Source organism: Branchiostoma floridae, chromosome 10 (genome assembly GCF_000003815.2).
Source record: "Branchiostoma floridae strain S238N-H82 chromosome 10, Bfl_VNyyK, whole genome shotgun sequence".
Lineage (NCBI taxonomy): Eukaryota > Metazoa > Chordata > Leptocardii > Amphioxiformes > Branchiostomatidae > Branchiostoma > Branchiostoma floridae.
Genome location: NC_049988.1, coordinates 6,852,702 through 6,871,980, shown reverse-complemented (window position 1 = coordinate 6,871,980; position 19,279 = coordinate 6,852,702). Strand labels below are relative to the sequence as shown.

The following is a 19,279-nucleotide window of genomic DNA, read 5'->3' as shown; positions in this document are numbered from 1 at the left end:
ATTCAATTGTTGCATTGTTGTAGAGCACTACTGTTCAATAACACTTGAGAATAAGTGATGTCTATGCCTCCTTTTTTGTTACGCTTTCACTTAAATTGCTGCATTTATGATCTATTTTTTTGCTCTTTCAATTTTTTTTCAATTAAATTTTCTGTTATTCATTAGTTTTTCGATTTTCTTTATCGTGTTTATCCATTGTAGTACAAGATAATATTTCGGTAAACAATATGGGGATACCACAGTTATAAAGACTATTAAAGTTGATCTCTGCCTTACGCTGACTCTCTATCTATCTATTTATTTATTTATTTATCTATTTATTTATCTATTTAGTTAGGATAGAAGAAGGATTGACATAACAGGTGACTATCACCTTTGCAAGATGCCAACCCGGAGACCAAACTGTAAGGTTTGATCCACGTTCACCTTCTTTTCTTGAAACGAAAATCTGTGATGTTGTATGAATGTACTTTTAACCTTCAATGGTAACATTTATGTAGTTATTGCTGCTTGCGTTGTGTGGGTCCTGGTTTCTGCGTACACCATGTTAAGTGATGTCTGTAATAATGACAATTGATACGTATATTCCCACCACTTGCAATTGGTGCTATACATAAAGCACATAGATTTGATACTTCTTTTGGATCTAGGTGATGTATAAATTCGTTGGAAGACATTTAGATCAGATACCGAGCCAGGGTTCGAATCCTTCCATTCTTCCCTTGGGAAAGGCATTTTATACGGCTTTTTCTCACTCCGTCCGTGTGTAAAAATGGGTACCTGATAGCTGACTTCGGTTGGGGGGGTAAAAGGCGGTGCGAGGAGAGGGTCTCTTCCTATACCGTACCCTAGACACGGTGGAAAACAACTCACTGCCTATACGGCCTCAGAAAGACAATGGAGTTACTTTCTTGCTGTACCTATCAGTCGGTACGTCCACCAGTTTATTGGTCATTTTGTACATCACGCAAAGTCTGGAAATTTTCCTTCTGTCTTCAAGTGATGTCCACTGTAGATCTGTTTTCATTTTGGTAACACTAGCATCCCTTCTGTATTTTTTTGTACTGAATCTGGCAGCTTGGTTATGTACCGTTTCAAGTTTATCTTTGTTTTTCTTTGTATACGGATCCCATACTGTTGCAGCATACGCAAGGTTAGGTCTTACCAGTGACGTGTATGCAAGTGATTTTACTCTGGCTGGGCATGCCCACAAGTTGCGTTTCATCACTCCCAATGTCTGTTTTACTTTAACCTCTGTCTGTACTCTGTACTCTGTACAGTGTTACTAACCTCAGTGCCATATTGCCCTTGTCTGTCTAATTGCAAATAGAAAAAAAGATACAGCGCTTCCATCAAACTAAGTCTTTTGTGTGGATCTAAAAGCATGCTAAGGTCGTACAACTGACATTAAAAGTACGTGGTAGAGTGTTCCATTTGATCAAGGCCATTGCATCTCTTAACCACAGCACTCACAGAAAGAAGGCACTCACCAATAACTACCATTGCGGCAAACAGCAAGTTCAAAACACTCGACTCAAGGATCCTCAGATTGCACACTCTTAGTCGTCACGCAACATTTGTAATTCAACTCAATGCCGGTAGGCTGAAAGGCCTACCACAAATAGACTCACACTTAGAGCGAAGTATGTAATACTAATAGATAGGGAGCATTGTTTGACTGTTGGGAAAGTTATCATACGGATTACAATGGTTTTATATGTGACTGGTTGCTTTCGATTTTACATACTAGTACACATCAATCGTGCTCTTGTATTTTGCCTATAATCTTCAATGTGTTTTTTTTCTTTGGCCGCATTAACAAGTAGACAATACAGATACAAGGTAGACAGGTACTCACAGACATGCGTTTTCACGTATTTAAGTGAAGCGGGCACGTCTCACTGAAGCTGCGGAACATGGGCGGCCTCTTTGCGGCACCTTGGCGACCTCGCTTCGCTCGAGCACTCAACGAATTTCATCGAGAAAAAGAATCTTTTTACGATTTATTTGTGTGTTTTATCGTCTTTTTAGTCTTACTTGCACGTTTTGCGTGATATTCCCATTATAAAGTCAAGGACGCAGCGACGCCGCAGTTCAGTGAGGTACCCACAACTAGTGCATTCTACCAATCACAGTCGATAGTGAACATGTAATGGAATTGACGAAAATAGCCACAAAGAAAAGGTGTCCTATAGAGATAGGAGTCTAATAACTGGGTGAATGGGAAAATCAGACAAGGGACCACCAAACAGTGGCCTCAATGGCCCTTATGCATAGGTCCTCACTAGTATATGTTTGTCTGTTAGCAGATCTGTATCTATGTTCAACTTGCATTGAAGTGGCAATATTTCGTCCAAGGGGGTGTAATGCGATTTACGCCCAATCATTATAGCTTATACCCCCTTTTTTTTACTAGGACGGCGCTCTCGTCGCACTCTCTCTGCGACCTAAAATCCGACAGATCACTGAACGAATTGTACAGAAAAGAAACGAATCTTTTTACACTTGTGTATTTTGTTGTCTTATCAATCACATATTTACGTTTTGTATGATATCATCCAGTGTGAAAGCGAAGGTTACATATATCCTGTTTAGGTCGCAGTGATAGCGCAGCGCGATCGTCGTCTAGTGGAAAGAGGGTCTTACTTAGTCATTCAAATGGCTGTGTCTATAAAAAAAATCTTTTTCAAGGAAACCGAGTGAATGTTTCAAGTGAAAGTTGCAAGGCACACAGGATAGTTTTTTTTGTTGATAACAAATAATGAATATCTGTTAGTTTATGTAGGTCAGATTGGCGTACAAGGGCGTTCATGAAAAGTTTTTGTATTGTGGAATACGAATGGTAACTGTATTGGCGCCTCGCGTTTTTATTTGGTAGAAGTGTAAAGTAAAACAAATTTCCTGTTCATAAATCGCTTTTATCTCATTGTGTGATACTCTGTGAAACATATACTTGTGCTTTGGGTAAGATTCTATTACTCCACGGATTACTTTCATGTCTGTGTGTGTGTGTGTACGCGTTATATGTTATATGCGTGTGCGTGTTTGCTTGTGTGTGTTTGTGTGTGTGTGCGTGTTTGTGTATGCATGCGCGTGTATATGGATAATACCATTCGGGAACCCCAAAACTGACGAATTACGTTATACCGAACAATAGATTCTTCATTTTTGCTCTTTCACATCTTCTTCTTTAACATTGGAATTGCCTTTCTCGTATTCTACGACATTGCTTACGTTATTCTATATTCGCTCATTTTGCAGCTGCTTTGTATGCTTTGTTTGGTCGAAAAACAGTTTTTGGAAACGGGCGAAAATTGCTGCACCCGTATGTGTCATTCAAATAATCGATTCGATATAACCTAAATGTATAGACGGAAGTTCTAAATATTACTACTAGAAGTATATTACTACCATACTAGTTAAGCATTTCTCTCAGTACCTTGCTTGTAATAAGACACATCTTTGAGTTACAAGGGATACAGTCATAAATGCCATCGACACAACACAACTAGTGTTATAGCTTCTCTTCTCTCTGTACATACAAATCTTCACAGGAATACTTTTTGTCATATATTGGAATGTCCAGAGCACTTTCTTTACAAACAATACATTGTTACTTGCTGTACAAACACTGTACATGATAGACGAGTATACTATCAACTATGAAAATACATGTTGTACAGTCACCAAATAGTACAGTAGGTCCTCTGAACTATATACATTTATAAAAAGTAGAGATCTTCGGGTACAGGTAGGCTCAACACATGGTGTGTCTTGATTATATAATAATTGACAAGGCACCTAATAGCAATTTACATATATTATCCCTTTTCCAACAAATATGGCGAATTGGCATTGACAGTGTACGTTGTCAATAGCGAATTCTTTTTGTACGTGCCAGAAATAGATATATCAATTATTTACACATTTCTACACACATATATTCATTTGATATGTACATTATCTGTACATGATTCACATGTACAGTTAATCTTTGTCGTATTTTATATTGATAACACGCAAAGCTCATATAGCTTAAGCATTGCAACGATAGAAATGTGTTATTATACAGTCCTTTTAGCATTTGCAAGTCGTGTGAAGAATGATAAAGCAGCCATGTTGAAGACATGTCGCATTTGTGTGAACTCGGGTCTAGACATTTTTTCATCAAGGGAAAAGAAAGTCACTTGATGAATTGTGTTTTCGGATTTTTCGATGCACCCAGTCACTTTTACGTACTCTTTGACTTCCTTTCGTGTATGGCATAGCAACATTGGCACGGACCAAACTGGCTGCGCTACTACAACAGGGAATGAGCACTATGTGATAAACACTCTATTAGTTTGAAGTTTCCTTTTAATCAGCCAGTACTGTCTCAACGTAAAACGTATCGATGTCTATCAGACGCCTTCCTCAGCGCTTCTGACTGGAGTGCTGTTTCTCGATGTAGGTGGCGCTTTTCGGCGAGAACACAATCCTAAACGTGGCTAAGTTTGTATCCCTCCTCGTCCCAGATCATCATTTTGACATTCGTATTCAGACAGTCTCTTAATCCACGGGATACGACTGTCGTCTTCTCTGTCTATTACCATGGCCTCTAAGATATTCCTAGTGAATCACGCAGTTGTTTCTGACAAGGTTGTCCGTCACCGTTGAGAGCAGTACTGGTTGTGTGAAAACTCCTATATTCCATATTCAACCAACACCATGAAATATTTTTCGGACGTGACAAACAACATTATATTGCCAAAGAAAAAAAAGCGTCGACGCCACCACAACAGTCACTGTTACAAAACCGTTACCTTTTCAACTACTGCCATTTTGATATCTTCTAAATCAGAAGTTCCCGGATGCTGGCAAAGTTCAACGTCATTGTCATTCTCTCCCTCTTCGTGAATGACGTCTCTATGTACACGGGTTTCCTCAGTCCTTCTTCTTGTGCTGAACTTTTTCCTTATTTCAGAGAAGAGTTGGAATGATACGCTTTTTGGCGAGGTGGTCCCGTTGGTATTACTATCACTACTCGACGTATGAAAGAATTTGTCATTGTTTCTCTCGTTTTGTTTGATGTAGTCCACGGATTCGCGTGGTGTTGGTATGGAGCTCCCTCGCTTTTTGCGACCCGGACTGATCGAACTGTCCCCTAGATCGTCCCTATCCGGTAGTAACCGGGTCTGGTTGGCGTTTGTGTACGTTTGCGCCGTGCTGTAACCGGCTTGAGTTCGCGATGACAGAATGTCCCTGCCCATCCGCCAGCGTTCCCACCGCTTTTTGAATTCTTGTCTTACCTAGAAAAGAAATTACCATTAGATAGAGAAGTAAAAGACAGCGAATTTTGCTATGATTTAGGCTTAGGTCACATTTTTAAACCGGGGCCCGACCGGGAAGCTTTCGGGAGCGAAAAGAATGATACAAAATACATCAAAATACACAAAATGTCAAAATAAGGTTCATGGGCATGGTTTTTTTATACATGTATTTCTAGGTATACATTGTAATTTTTCTTAAAACATCCCGGCCGGGCTCCGGTTTGGAAATGTGACCTAAACCTAATCTAAACCTAATACGTGACATCCAAGAAATACAAAACTGATACAAGAGATCATAGACTGCCATGAAACATTCAAAGGCTTTTACGAAGTTATGAAATTGTCAGCAGCATAATACATGTACATATTGTTAGATAATGCTGTACGTTTTGTTTAACATGAGGTTGTGGTGGTCTATGTCTTTGTATGATTATAGCTATACGTGGAGTTGTTTGGCTTCTGTTCAGGTTACACTGAACAGTTGTGGCATCTGTGCCCCCCCCCCCCCCCATCAATTAGGGTAAGGTTTTCCAGTTTAACATGATCTTTTTTAGTTGGTATTGGCTATTAACCCAATGTATATAAAGGTCGAAGCAAATAACCTCTATGCCTGCAAGTAAGCCTACACCAGTCTACCAAAGACGGGGGTTTAAGATATTAGAAAATAGCGCCAAGATAACTATTTCATATTTAGGGGGAGGTAATTACAGATATACATCTAAATCATAAAAAAACGAATGAATGAACTTTATCGCAAGAAAATTGTGCACGATGAGTGTCGGTTTTTTTTTGGTTACAAAGCAGTCTTTTAGGTATTTGCCTATTTTGCGTTGTGGGAGTTTGCGATTTAAGATATATTGAAATCTGTTTGTAGCATTAAATCTATTGCAATCTACTTGTTTGGAGAAATGTGAAAGAACTTTTGACTTAAAAGATTATATCTAAAGCAGTCCATGACAAAACAATAAAGTGAAATCTTAAGACACATGAAAGACGCTACTTACCTCTCCGTTAAGAAAGCAGTACAAGACGGAGACGAAGAAACCCTGTTGGATGTAATAACCAAGTTAGAAATATTACCTAGGAGTTTCACCCTAGATTGCAATGACTACAACGTTATATATTGCAATGTTGTAATACATTGTCTCCTACAGTATTAACAATGGTGGCAGTATTTATGATTATGATGATGGTCTTCGTTTTCTATTATCTCACAGATGACTACAGGCAAGCGTTATGAAATAGGTATTGTCTGGTATATACCACCGACTTACATGATATATTATCTTTTGTAGTTTTAATGGCAGTGGCCGTATTTCTGAGAAAAATGTGATGACCATAATAGTGATAAAGAAGATACTGATGATGATAGTCCTTCCTTTACCATTAACTCAAGGGTCACTGTAGCTAAGCCCTATGACATATGCATTATTGCCTGGTATATGCGACCGACTCGAATAAGATTGTGGAAACGCTTAGAGGAATGATACGGGTCTATTAGGCCATATTGATTTGATTATATGGATGACATCCTCTGGAGACCTCAAAAATAGTGCCAGTGTACGTGCGTGAGAATAAAAGAGTTTGGTCATCCAAAAAAGTTGCATTCGTTATGGAATCCAAGTGGTCAGGAAGGTTGAACAAATCACTGATCACACAGATTATAATGTACATTGCATTTTTTTCATTTTTGCTCTGTCATATTTTCTTCTTTGACTTTGGAATTTACGTCGGCATTCTATGATATTAGTTTTTGGATATCTATTTGTTTTAATTTACGCCATATATGTGCTCATTTTTACAGCTGCTTTATCATGTATGCCTAGATCATCATCATCATCATCATCATCATCATCACCATCATCAGCAGTCCCATAGTCATCATCATCAGTACCATCATCATCATTATCATCATCATCATCATCATCATCAGTCCCATAGTCATCATTACCATCATCATCATCATCATCATTATCATCATCATCATCATCATTATCATCATCATCATCATCATCAGTCCCATCATCATCATTATCATCATCATCATCATCATCATCATTATCATCATCATCATCATCATCAGTCCCATCATCATCATTATCATCCGTCCTATCGTTTTTTTAATCAGCCATAGGCCTGGATACTGCATTTCATATAATCAAATCAACACGGTCCTACGAGGAATATTGAAGGAAAAATTCATTTTCCTACCTGGAATGAGTTGAAGAATAAGTCGAAAAACATCCTGACGCTGTAGGCGAGACCTCTCTCACTCTCTGGCATGCCCACAAACACGATGTAGTGGACTCCGAACAACGGGATCAGGACAAGCGTGGACTTGGCCAGTTTGCTGTGAATCATAACATAGGATATCATTTTCTGATCTTAGAATGTAAATGACAGTTCTACGAAGATGCTGGCCGGGTAATTTGTTTCTCAAGCGTTACAGAGACATATGTTTTTTAAACAGAAAATGATTTCTTAATTTGTTGTGTCACAGAAAAGGATTTTATGTTTTTGAATAGACGGACATAGTAAATTACTTAAACTAAAGATTATGAGACTTGTAATTTGTTTGAAACGAACGAATCTCAAGTTGCTTTGCGGAATGTAAAAGATATAAGTTCAAGACTTTACTGTACAGTAACCTGGCGTGAATTTAGAAGTCTGTAGTGATAGTACGAAAATAATTGCATACAGATATATGAACTGAATTTTCAATTTCGTTTTTTGTCGGTTTCGTGTAATAGAAATAATTGTCAAAGTTGGATTATCGCTGAGTGATATTAATTTTTGTGACCAGCTCCAAACACTGGCTGCTTGAAAATGATAACAATTCTAATACTTGAGACTATTAACACAGTGATTGTATTGACTAGGATTATGTGATGGTATCAAAAATACACACGGCACAAATATAACTAACAAAAGGATGGCACAAATATAACGCTAGTTCACCTTTATCCGCGGGATAACCTATATCCATCATTCCATCAAATTCCAATATTCTAAAATATTGGTTAACCTATATCCGTTGTTTTATCAAAGTTTAATATTTTTGTTTGATACAACCGTCTGTCGATATTGGTAAATATTCATATTCAAAAAGCAAACAACGGATATAGGTTACCCGGCGGATAAAGGTGAACTAGCGTTAACTTAAAAAAGGATATGAAATAAAAAAATACGGGTATCGTCAGGGTTACGTCATGCTTCACAGGGTACATACCAGTGCAGTGACTGGGACTTATATTCTACTGACTTTGTTGAGGGTGGTATAGGGGGGTGTTGCAAACGTACGTTATCTTGGTTCTGCATGGGGTTTTTAGGAACAAACGACACGCACTCGACTTACATAGGCATTTGCATCTGGACACTGCTTCGTCGGCCGTCAGATCTGTTGCTCGAACCGCTACAAACCGGATTTTGGAAGTATAACGGTTTTCAATTCAACGTTTCTTTGATTCAAGCAAACCATGTTATTCACTTTCTACTCACTAGATAAGGAAGATTGTGTTAAAAGAAAAAAAGGGATTTGAGGACGATACGGACAGGACTAAATAATATACAGTGGCACACGTGCAAAAAAAAGGGTGCCTATACTATATCCATCACAAAAATATATCACTGCAAGGTTTCGCTGTAAACAGTAAGTTAGTAAATAAAACTACTAGTATTAGATGTTAGGATTTTGCACTATCAATATCTGTCTTGCCATGTCAACTTGTATATGTTTTGCTAATTCCGGACAATCTTACATTTCAAATTGTCGAACAATACAACAATTTCGTTGTTCTTTAACCTTTCCGTTGTTCATAGTGAGAGACAACATCAATAATTGATATTGAAAATGCATCAAATGCTTTTTCGAAATTATGAATGCACTTTAGTGTGAAGATCTGACAAATACTGAATTGACATGGCTAGATGATAATGTTGAAAAATGACAACAACATATATGCTATCAGTTAACGTCAAAGCAATCAGCTGCATGGAAAAAAGAGTCTGGAATCTGGATTGTAAATTATTACTTTTTTGTATCCTATGTTTGTCTTCCTTGGAAACCATTCACACGATGTAAGGGGCAGTCCAATTGTCATTAAGATAAATAAATAGATAAGGGAATTTAGATTCAAAGATAGATTAGAATTTCTCGTAAACCTTTCTTTTGCAAAGCACAAAGGTGCACATTTGTTCGAATGATACCTATTTTTTTGTTTATTGGTTTCACGAATTTGGCGTATACAGCCAAGCTTTAAACCAGCCAGTTATATGATGTATAATAATGTGAATCTTGAAGCAAGTATGAACCATCCCAAGAATGCAAATTGACGAGAGTCCAAATCGTTGTGATAGATCGTGCGGTGAGCCGAAAAAAAACGCACATCTTGGGTGCACGACCTGCCATGACCTCTCAAAATTACTCAGAACTGAGGGTTTTAACCCAGTGTGTTATTATTCATTACTCTCCAGAAACATGTCTCTTCATGCAGCCAATTTAGCACTGCCTTCACCTAAGAGGCAAAGCGTCCCATTTAAGAGCTGATTGTCAAGAAAATGTCATTCTTGATTGGAAAGTCAAAAAGCTCCTGGTTGAATATTAGGGCCTTACCTTTGGTATTTGCCAGTTTTGGGATTGCCACGATGTACATGTACATGTATCTACCAAAATATAACTCAATACATATGTTGAATAAGGTTTATGTCTAGTTATTAGAGTGTATGTTGTACTGGACTTGTTTTACTAAGCTGAGTTTTATTCAAATTTGAGGCCCTAATATTCAGTCATGTGTTGTCAGAATAGCAAGAAGACACACGCACCCATTGGTTCCCCGTGGGCAATTGCAACACCATCTGGATCGTCTCCTAAAATAGAAGAAAATATCTTAAGATACTGCACTACATACATAGTCGCTGTTTGTAGAAACTAGCCTGATTTAATCACCCTTCTATACAGCCCGCCCAACATTGCTGGCATCTGCGGAGAGGGGCCAGTTACTAGTCCCCACAACAGATTTGTGTTACACAGACTGTGTTACACAGATTTGTGTTACACAGACTGTGTAAAAACATGCAAGTCAACAACTTAAGGTGCCTCAGCGACGCAAGTTTGACACAAGTGCGGTGGGAGCGCACCTTAACCTAATGTAGCTACTAGTACATAGTAGTTACTTCCAATACAAATGTCAAAATACTATGCTACATAGTCACTGTTTGTAGAAACATACACATTAACAACCTACATGCTTTAGCTACTAGTACATGTAGTAATTATTTCAATTAATGCAAATGCAGGATTTAGTAAAATAGAATTAACTGAAATTAAGTGTGCATAACCGGTGTTACGGGTTACATGGATCACATGGATTGCTTGTTTTGGATTATACATTCCTTTTAAAGGTACACGTAACTTGGAATTCCAAGAATGATTTTCATAACTTCCAGGAATAATATTCATAACTTCCAGGAAAAAGACTTACTGAGAACCAACTGACGCAGGATGTCGCAACTTCTTCACCAGAACCCGGATGATGTTGACGAACAGCAGGAAGTTGATCTACAAAAGAACAAAAAAGATGTAATTTGATGTAAGTCCATATCTTGGCCAGTATCTCTATACTGATTCCTGATTATATGGTTCTAGGCAAGGATGGAATTCGTCCAAGTAACTTTTAAGCTTCATCGCAATGACAACGTATCTTCAAGTTTAAATCTGCTATCAACTGTCAGGCAATTCCTATTGAAGATACACTTTTATCTAATTTTGCATTTCTTCATGAGTAAAAGAAACAGTTTTAAGGACTGTTAATCTTTAGGTTATGCTGATTTGATTTGGTTTGATTTGGATCTCCATTAGTTACTAATATGTCACTATTTTCCCTGAAGTCTGGGTGAATAAAAATAAAAACGCACAAGTCAGCGAGTGCGTGTCATCTCTCTGAAGGCTTCTCAGCAAAGACGAGGTGAGTCGGTCAAATCTAGTCTAATGATTTGCCCCTACTCTTTTTCGAAAGGTATGTTGGGCTCTTTATTTATATAATTAATGAGCGTGGGGTGTGTCTCTCCTCAAACACGGGACCTTCATTTAACGTCCTATCAGAGGGACGGCCCTTACCGAAACTATGCACTCGTCTTCAGTGAAATAGGGTAAGCCGTGTGAAGCGCCTTTACCAAGGGCACAAGACACGGCAGGGTTCGAACCCAAGACTTGTTTGTCCCGATCCAAACACGCTACCGATTACGCTACGCAATGAGACGGTGGAAAAGCTTGAGTGCATGTAAAAAAAAGTCGAGACATTGGATGGAGTAGAAAATTAAAGACAGATAGTGCAAGTTCTTTAAATGTAGTCCCATTTATTACAAAACCGTCATGCAACGTTTGTTTAATGGCTCCCTGTAGGACATGAAAGGAAACGGTTTTCTGTTGCAAATCCCTCGGAGGACATTCCTTCTCATCACGACCATGTGTCTTTGTCTTGGACGAGGTCCAAGCCATCAACTTTACTGCTGCCTATCTTGCTAATGGAACGTGGATGGCATTTGGGAGATAAATATATGTCAGGGACTTCTCGTAGACATGCAATATTCAAAACCAATCTGAAGTAAAGCTGATGATAATCCTTTTTATTGCCTATTCTTATGGCCTGTTTCATCGTGATGATATATTTGATGGCTGTCAGATGTTGACAGAGAAAGTGCATCAGTCAGAATACAGGCCTGTTTAAGGAAGGTAGTTCCCTCATTCACATGGAGGTTATTAGGTTACAGTGGGCTTCAATTGATGGCGTAATCAATGAAGCGAAGGCCATAAATTTACACGGTTTTCTATCTTGAATAACACTGCTAAATGTTTTACTACACCGAAGTTTCAGGGGCTGTTTGTCACCTTCCTCAGGGCAATTCTAACTAATTCATGTTGCACTGCAGCCTAGGTGTCGCTGCTTACAGATGCGGTGCCAAACGCACAGCATTTACATATACATACACAGATAGTTTACAATGCGGTCCCAAACGTGAAGAAGAGTATTGCGTACATAAATGTTGTCAACTATGGCTAACGTCACTTTTTCAAACCGCAGCCCGGCCGGGCTGTTTGTGAACGGAAAATTGAAATACGTAAAAAATATACACAAATGATGATGATGAGTTTCGTCTTTACGCCCCGGTTTGGAAATGTGACGTAGTCCTAAACAAGGCGACGAAAGCGGTTGAAGAAAACATTTAAGAAAGCTTGTTATTCAGTGACTTGCAAACCTCTATTCTGTTTGAAAGAACATATTCTTTCATCTCCTGGCTAAAGCCTATACTTGACTAATAGATGCTTTGAGAGTGGCAAATCCCATTGAGGATTACAAACTGCACGTTTTGGCCATAAATGCCATGAACAAAAGTGTGGATGTCTAGGACAAAAGACTTTATCTTAAATGCCAAAAGTCTTTAGGGGGACTTTATCACACACAAAAGAGACTTTGCCTTACCCCAATGGTCGCTACGATGAATGACTTGTAAATCCAGATATAGCCGAACTCATCCACGTCGTCCCAGCATCTAGATAAATCATACAGAATACAAATTATTACTCATAAATACAAATCTTGCCAATAGATATGAAATATGAGCAGTGCAGAATATAATAGACAAAAAAAAATTTCCACGTATCATTTAGGCAATATTGACATTATATGGATGGCATATGTGCGTGCATTCATGATTTTCATTTCCCCTCCTCCAAAACACGCTACAAGACGTCTGATCTTTACGCACACGTTAAGTATTCTGAAAGCATACGAAAGGGATTTTTAGAAATGAACCTATACGCATGACTTGACTGAAGATTGCATTTCGATCGTACTGTAAATCGTACAGCTGAAAACGAGCAAATATATACCTTAAAGTGTAAGGAAACAATGGAAACTAGAATTGTAGAATGCCAAAGCAAAGTACAATATAGAAAAGAGAATGCTTAAAATCAAAAGTAAAGAACCTACTCTACGGCATACTATACTCTGTATGTTAAGTCACTTGTTCCACACTAGTACTTCTGACCACCTAGATTGCATAAAGAAGGCAAATTATTTTCATCAAACTACTTTTATTCGCACGTTCTCAACAGTTTGGTGGCTTAAGCCTTAAGAGTCATAGACTTACTTCTCGTCTGCAAGTTTGGCACGAACGACGGCCCATGGTATGACAAATAGAACTGGAAAACCTAGCGAATATGATAAGAGATATGAGACAAATGTTCAGTATCATGAACGCATTAAACATTGTAGTGGATTGCTTGCCTTAGGCAGGGCTACACAATTGTACAAAATGTAATAACTATTATCAGGTACAACTTATGACATATTAGTAGAAATGGGATATATATCATGAGGCAGATTTACAAAGTGGTAAAATGTAATAAGTATTATCTAGATACTAAAGGCAAAATACAGTTTTATCAAAGTTTTTTCGGACGTTTTTATGCGATAAATCGGAAAGCAGTCTTAAATCATGTACCACAACCTTTCTGACGTTCTACAATTTTTATACTTATCAGTATCACTATTACTCCAGATAGTGTTCATAGTATGATACTTTATACTAGTAGTACAATCTTGATTTTCTACTTTAACACTTTTGTTTTTTGATGTGAACATTAGCTACATGCCCCAAAGTAAACGAAACTCGCACAGTCTATCATAGCATGACAACTACAGTACAGACTAGTCATCTAGGATGTAGTTAAAGCAGTCCTAACCGCTGGATATCTATATATAAAATCAAGTCAGACCTTTAAAAAGATACACTGCTTTTCTTCAATGATTGAATATACTACAATTGCAATACACTACAATGATGCAATGTTACAATACTCTACAATTGCAACACATTAGAATTGCAATACATTACAACTGCAATACACTACAATGTTTTTTTTTCAATCACTTAAGAAAACAGTAGATGGCTAGATGCTGTTTAAAACGTCTAAATTTCATACATATATAAATTGTATATACATATCCAGCAGTAAGGATTGGTTGACTACATGTTTTGACAAGTAGAGTAGTTTTTTTTTAAATTACAACTTACCCCATCCAATGGCCACGAACCACTTCAAAACCTTTCTCTCGGTAAAGACGGAGAAGAAGATGAGGTTGTGGAGGTATAGTCCCTCCACCAGGATCCAGAAGTAGTTGGTGGCCATGAAATACATGAAGATGGTCTGGACAACTTTACAACCGGGCTGTATGATAAAGAACGTAAACACAATTTAGATTTAGATTTCTTCAAATTGTAGACAATGCAAAACATGGCAAACCCAGGCAGCGTGAGGTGGCATCTCCCTGCACTTGGGGCACCGGTGCGGCACTGCGGGGTTCGAAAGATTACTCAACGAATTTCAGATCTGCAGAGACAAAGAACGAATTTTCTTACGTTTTGTGTATTTTGCTGTCGTCTTAGTCATGCCTTTACGTATTACGCAATATCTAAGTCATAATAAAATCGACGAAAATAGCACAACAGTGTCGCATTGAACGAACCCCGCAGTGCCGCACCGGTGCCCCAAGTGGACTGAGATGCCACCATTAGCTGATATTGGGTGCCAACATATACATATAAATTTACACTACTAATAGAATACGACTTGGTCATGGAGTACAAGACTTGTTCTGGTGGACTGTCGGATACGGGGGACCCACCCATAGGTGTTTTCAAGATTAGGTTACGACGTCTATCTGTGGCCGGATCCCGGGATGATTTTAACTGCGACTTTCATCACATAGTCTTCGCCAGGATGAATATGGTTTTGAACTGAATTTATAAACACCGCAACCTTGTGTGACCTTGTCTTGAGAGATTCGTTAGGGAGGAATACAGCTTTTACACGTACATGCTAAATTGATAGGAAGACAGATGAAGCTAAGATCTAGAAGTCACGCCAAGGTCAAACATCAAAATTAAATAGATTATGATGAACCGTCATTTACACTTTCGTTATAATTTCAGTTTATGATTTCTGCTGACCTACTATGTCAAATTGCATGTACATCTTACACAGGCAGACTTATCAAATCATTTTTATCATTATCACGGAACAATGTAGCAAGCTTTATACGAATATATTTACTCGCGTACTTTACTAAGCGTTTTCTGTGGGTAATAGATAGCAATTTACGGCAATCTTTTGCTCCACTCTATAGTGCTTTAATAACGGGAAATGTCCAATCATCACTGCCTACAACGTAAATGCATCATTTTAACGTTACAATGACGCACTTTTATGTAGTTAAAAATGTACGCTTTCTGATAATCATTGATCGTAGGACACATGCCTTAGTTAGCCTTCCAGTGGGTCCCCATTCGTTTACCATATTCAAAGCCTTTTTGTGTATAATGGATAGTAATTTTTGGCAGATTCCTGCTTTAGTCTATAATGTTTTAATGACAGGAAAAGTCCAATCACCAACGCCACTTGCGTAGATGCATCATTTTACTGATACAATGACGCACGGAGCTAGATTATTTACTTAAAAAGGTGTACTTTGTGTCAATGATTCAGCTTAAGGCGAAGTCCTGGGTCGAATTACTTAAGCTCTAGCTTGAACTTAAGGAAATTGTTCGTGTCAAGCAAGTTGTGGTCGCGTGTTTCTCAAATAAAGTTTAGAAAGTTTATTTGCAAGTTCATGCACGAAGGGCATGGTAGAAACATAGGAGACATACATGTGACAATGGACGGTTGATTGACATTATTGTAACCGAAGTATATAAAATTTTAAGGGAAAGTGTTCCGTGAATGTGAGAAAGTTTGGGAAGGTCTTGGTGACTTCTATTAACAATGCGGTTCTTTTGTGGTGTTTCAATGAACACATTTTATCTCTTGCCAATTAAGGTGGATATTTTGAATTCCCCTGGGTCATCCAGGATCATGCACTAAAACGAGGCTGCATTTGATGCTTCCTACTTATAACCATGCATTGCAGTATAAGCTTCTATTGCAGTACTAGTATTCCGTGGATATAAAACGTGTTTCGTCTTTCACCTCTTTATGTTACGGTCAGAATTGCGCCGGTGACCGTCGGGGGTGTAGCCCCGTCCTGTCTCTAGCTCTGAAGCCACAAATTTGTCCCGGCGAACTGCGGGGTACTTCTCGGTGTTTTAACGATCAGGTCACGATGTCTATTATTTGATTCGCCGGGTCCCAGCTTGATTTTAAGTAATGGTTAAAAAAAATCCGGGGCCCGGCCGTTCCCAAATATTGCCCCGTAGGCAAAGAGTGCCCCACAGGGCCAACTAGAGGTTACGCCCAAAAGTGCCCATGGACTACCCGGTGGGACCCCCTTGTGACCTTAGCATTAGGCATACAGTATTTACACATTATTTTGCAAGAGAAAGTTATGATAATGTATGTCATGGTTACCGTGCTTCTTGTCCCGCCCTCAGAGTACAGTGCTTTGTCTCGCACCAACACCATTGTCGCCCTCAGCATAAAGGATACAAACAGGTGCATGTGGACATAGTTCCTTGTGCAGTGTAATCTCCTGCAAGAGAAAATCATGATAATTTCAAAATACGTCCCCGTGGCACAAGTGGTAACGCAGCCCCACTGCTTGGCCATATGATACACCTAGCAATACATTCTCTATTGTCATTCCTTCACATCTTCTACTGTGACTTTGCGATTGGCTTGAGAATTCTATGACATACGCATTCATTTTACCATATCTTTTTGTACATTCCAGCATGTAATTCCATATTTTGCAGCCGCTTTTCATGATTATGACCATGCTTTTCATATGGTCGAAAATATTTTCTTTTTTGATCGCACGTATGCCATCCATTCAATTGATGACCTAATCTTGAAGCAGGATGAAAATATTCTTCTTCAAGTCTTCCCCAAATTGTCTTAGGTGCAGAGAAGAAAGTTTTTCGAAGCGGTCAGCAATCAAACGTAATTCTTCCTGGTGCCATATAATCGGAGAGCGTAACGGATCTACTTTTCAAAACATGGTTTTTACACACTTCCTCGTCATTAAGGGGAAGAGAGTCCGGATCTATTTTGATTAACATCAATAGCCACGTCTAGCCTTGATCTGGTGCTGTTTCAACCTTGTTATTTTCAGTGACGCAAATCTAGCGCTGGCTGAAGAATACTTAACAAGGATGAAGCGTGTTGTGGGTTGTACAAAGGAAAGGAAAGTGATGTCAATCCAGTTTTAGCTCACCACAGGGCTAGTCATCCACTGGTCGTGACTAAGATGAAAGATATGGTATATGCAGTGTACAAAATACTTTTCAGAGCCAGGTTGCACACTGCGCAACTTGAGGTAAAAACTAAGTTGCACAACTGAATTTCAAGTTGCACCACCTACAATTCACTAATTTCTGAAAAAAAGGTACAATACATACATGTTTGGCTGATATGAAACAGAGCTGCCTCAGTCCATTTATTTCTTCCAAGTAAAGTGACAACAAAATCGAGTTCTGAGGCTCAAAATCTAAGTTGCACCCTGTGCAACCTGAATTTAGAAGTAAGTTGCACCAAGTGCACCAAGTTGCAAAAAGTGGTTGCAATGTGCAAGTGTGCAAGTGGTTATTTTGCACGCTGTATATGCTAGATCTACAATGCTTAACATACATTTCTATCTTTGTTGTGACCTGTGCTTAGTTGGCTTGGCCAAATGTACAGTATAAAGATCTTCATATTGTTTGCACTGCACAAAAAAATAGAAGATTTAGAATCTGTTTGCTACTTCACGATCGATGTGCCTTCAAAACTTACATTCCTTTAATCGGTCATAAGAAGAATATTCAGGATGGGTTTAACTTAAATCCCTCGTTACTAACATCGCATAGAATTCCACCAATGCCATTATTCGTCTGCAACGTAGATAAACGATATCCTAGAAAAACATGACAGCTTCTCATAGCTTTATTCTTGCATGTCCCCAAATGAACTGGAATATTAATTGCTTGTATAGCAGACTTATAGAGAAGCTATGATTCCACACAAATGTGTTTTAGATCCTCCTCTGAGGCTAAGATTCTTTTGCTGCCAAAACAATTAATTCTATCTTTAAAATGAATGTGAAAGCCTCACGGCTCCTTGAAATATTTGCAGCTTCTTGTTTAATAAGTCTGAATTATTTTGAATAAAAGAATATCTAAGCCACAATAATTAAATTATTTTAAAATATTGACTTAGAAAAACTCATCTATTTGAATCCCTTTGAATATTTAAGAAACATTTTGAAAGTAAATGTACAAAAATATCTTTATGTAGAATATTTGTGAAACCTCTGTGTGATTCTTTCACATTTACAAATATTTACAAATATTTGTAAACTTTGCCAAATGGTAAAATCATCTTATTGCCCCCATAAAAGTAAGCCCTGTTGCTGCCTTTGTATATTTGTAGATTTCACTGCTGGGCACTACAAGATCCTTTGTGGTGGGCCATTGTTGCATGACACCCAACCATACTTTGCAAGGATGTGTGAATTGCTATCTTCCTGGCCCATTGACCCATTTAAAAATGTTACAAAAATGGTAGAAAATGGTAAACAATGATAGAATGCTGTTAGCATTATTTAGAAACCATTAGAAGTATTCAATTTCACATCATGAATATTTCTAAAGTTTTGCAGGGCTGGGGAAATATTTATAAAGTTGGAACAGTGTTAAAAATATTTCTGAAGTATCAAATGTCCTAGACATATAATTACAAAACTTCAAAATAAATTCAAAACAATGGCAACACATGGTGACTTGGAATGGACCCTAGCTGTATACCTTTGACTACCAACAAAGTTTGCTTTCCATGCTGACATAAAGATAATTGATTGAACCCACTTGAAATAGATGAGGATGATAAGAGCAATCGTCAGGGATGCCAGCGATAGGGAGTAGCCGACGGTGTACATGGTGACGGCGTCTTCCAGGTTGAACTCCTGTAAGAAACACAGACTAAGAATAGTTAATAGAAT

At 38.3% G+C, this 19,279-nt stretch overlaps 1 protein-coding gene and 1 long non-coding RNA gene across 10 annotated transcripts in view; one reads left to right on the top strand and one right to left on the bottom strand.

The window, feature by feature from the left end:
• Positions 1-10,929, top strand: part of LOC118423950 — a 35,158-nt gene extending 24,229 nt beyond the window's left edge. For all 4 annotated transcript variants that reach the window (XR_004832146.1, XR_004832147.1, XR_004832144.1 and 1 more), the window contains exon 5: positions 10,777-10,929. This is a non-coding gene — a long non-coding RNA (uncharacterized LOC118423950). The remainder of the gene's footprint in view (positions 1-10,776) is intronic.
• LOC118423948 (parathyroid hormone 2 receptor-like) overlaps positions 3,490-19,279 on the bottom strand; it is a 92,107-nt gene continuing 76,317 nt past the window's right edge. For 5 of the 6 annotated variants that reach the window (XM_035832274.1, XM_035832278.1, XM_035832277.1 and 2 more), the window contains 11 exons: positions 19,146-19,243; positions 16,714-16,834; positions 14,385-14,538; positions 13,458-13,518; positions 12,788-12,857; positions 10,790-10,866; positions 10,131-10,175; positions 8,665-8,721; positions 7,521-7,659; positions 6,314-6,355; positions 3,490-5,288 (listed from right to left, as the gene is read on the bottom strand). In XM_035832274.1, the coding sequence (XP_035688167.1) occupies positions 4,788-5,288; positions 6,314-6,355; positions 7,521-7,659; positions 8,665-8,721; positions 10,131-10,175; positions 10,790-10,866; positions 12,788-12,857; positions 13,458-13,518; positions 14,385-14,538; positions 16,714-16,834; positions 19,146-19,243 (1,365 nt within the window). In that variant the 3' untranslated portion in view covers positions 3,490-4,787. The remainder of the gene's footprint in view (positions 5,289-6,313; positions 6,356-7,520; positions 7,660-8,664; positions 8,722-10,130; positions 10,176-10,789; positions 10,867-12,787; positions 12,858-13,457; positions 13,519-14,384; positions 14,539-16,713; positions 16,835-19,145; positions 19,244-19,279) is intronic. The other variant, XM_035832279.1, reaches the window with a different exon arrangement.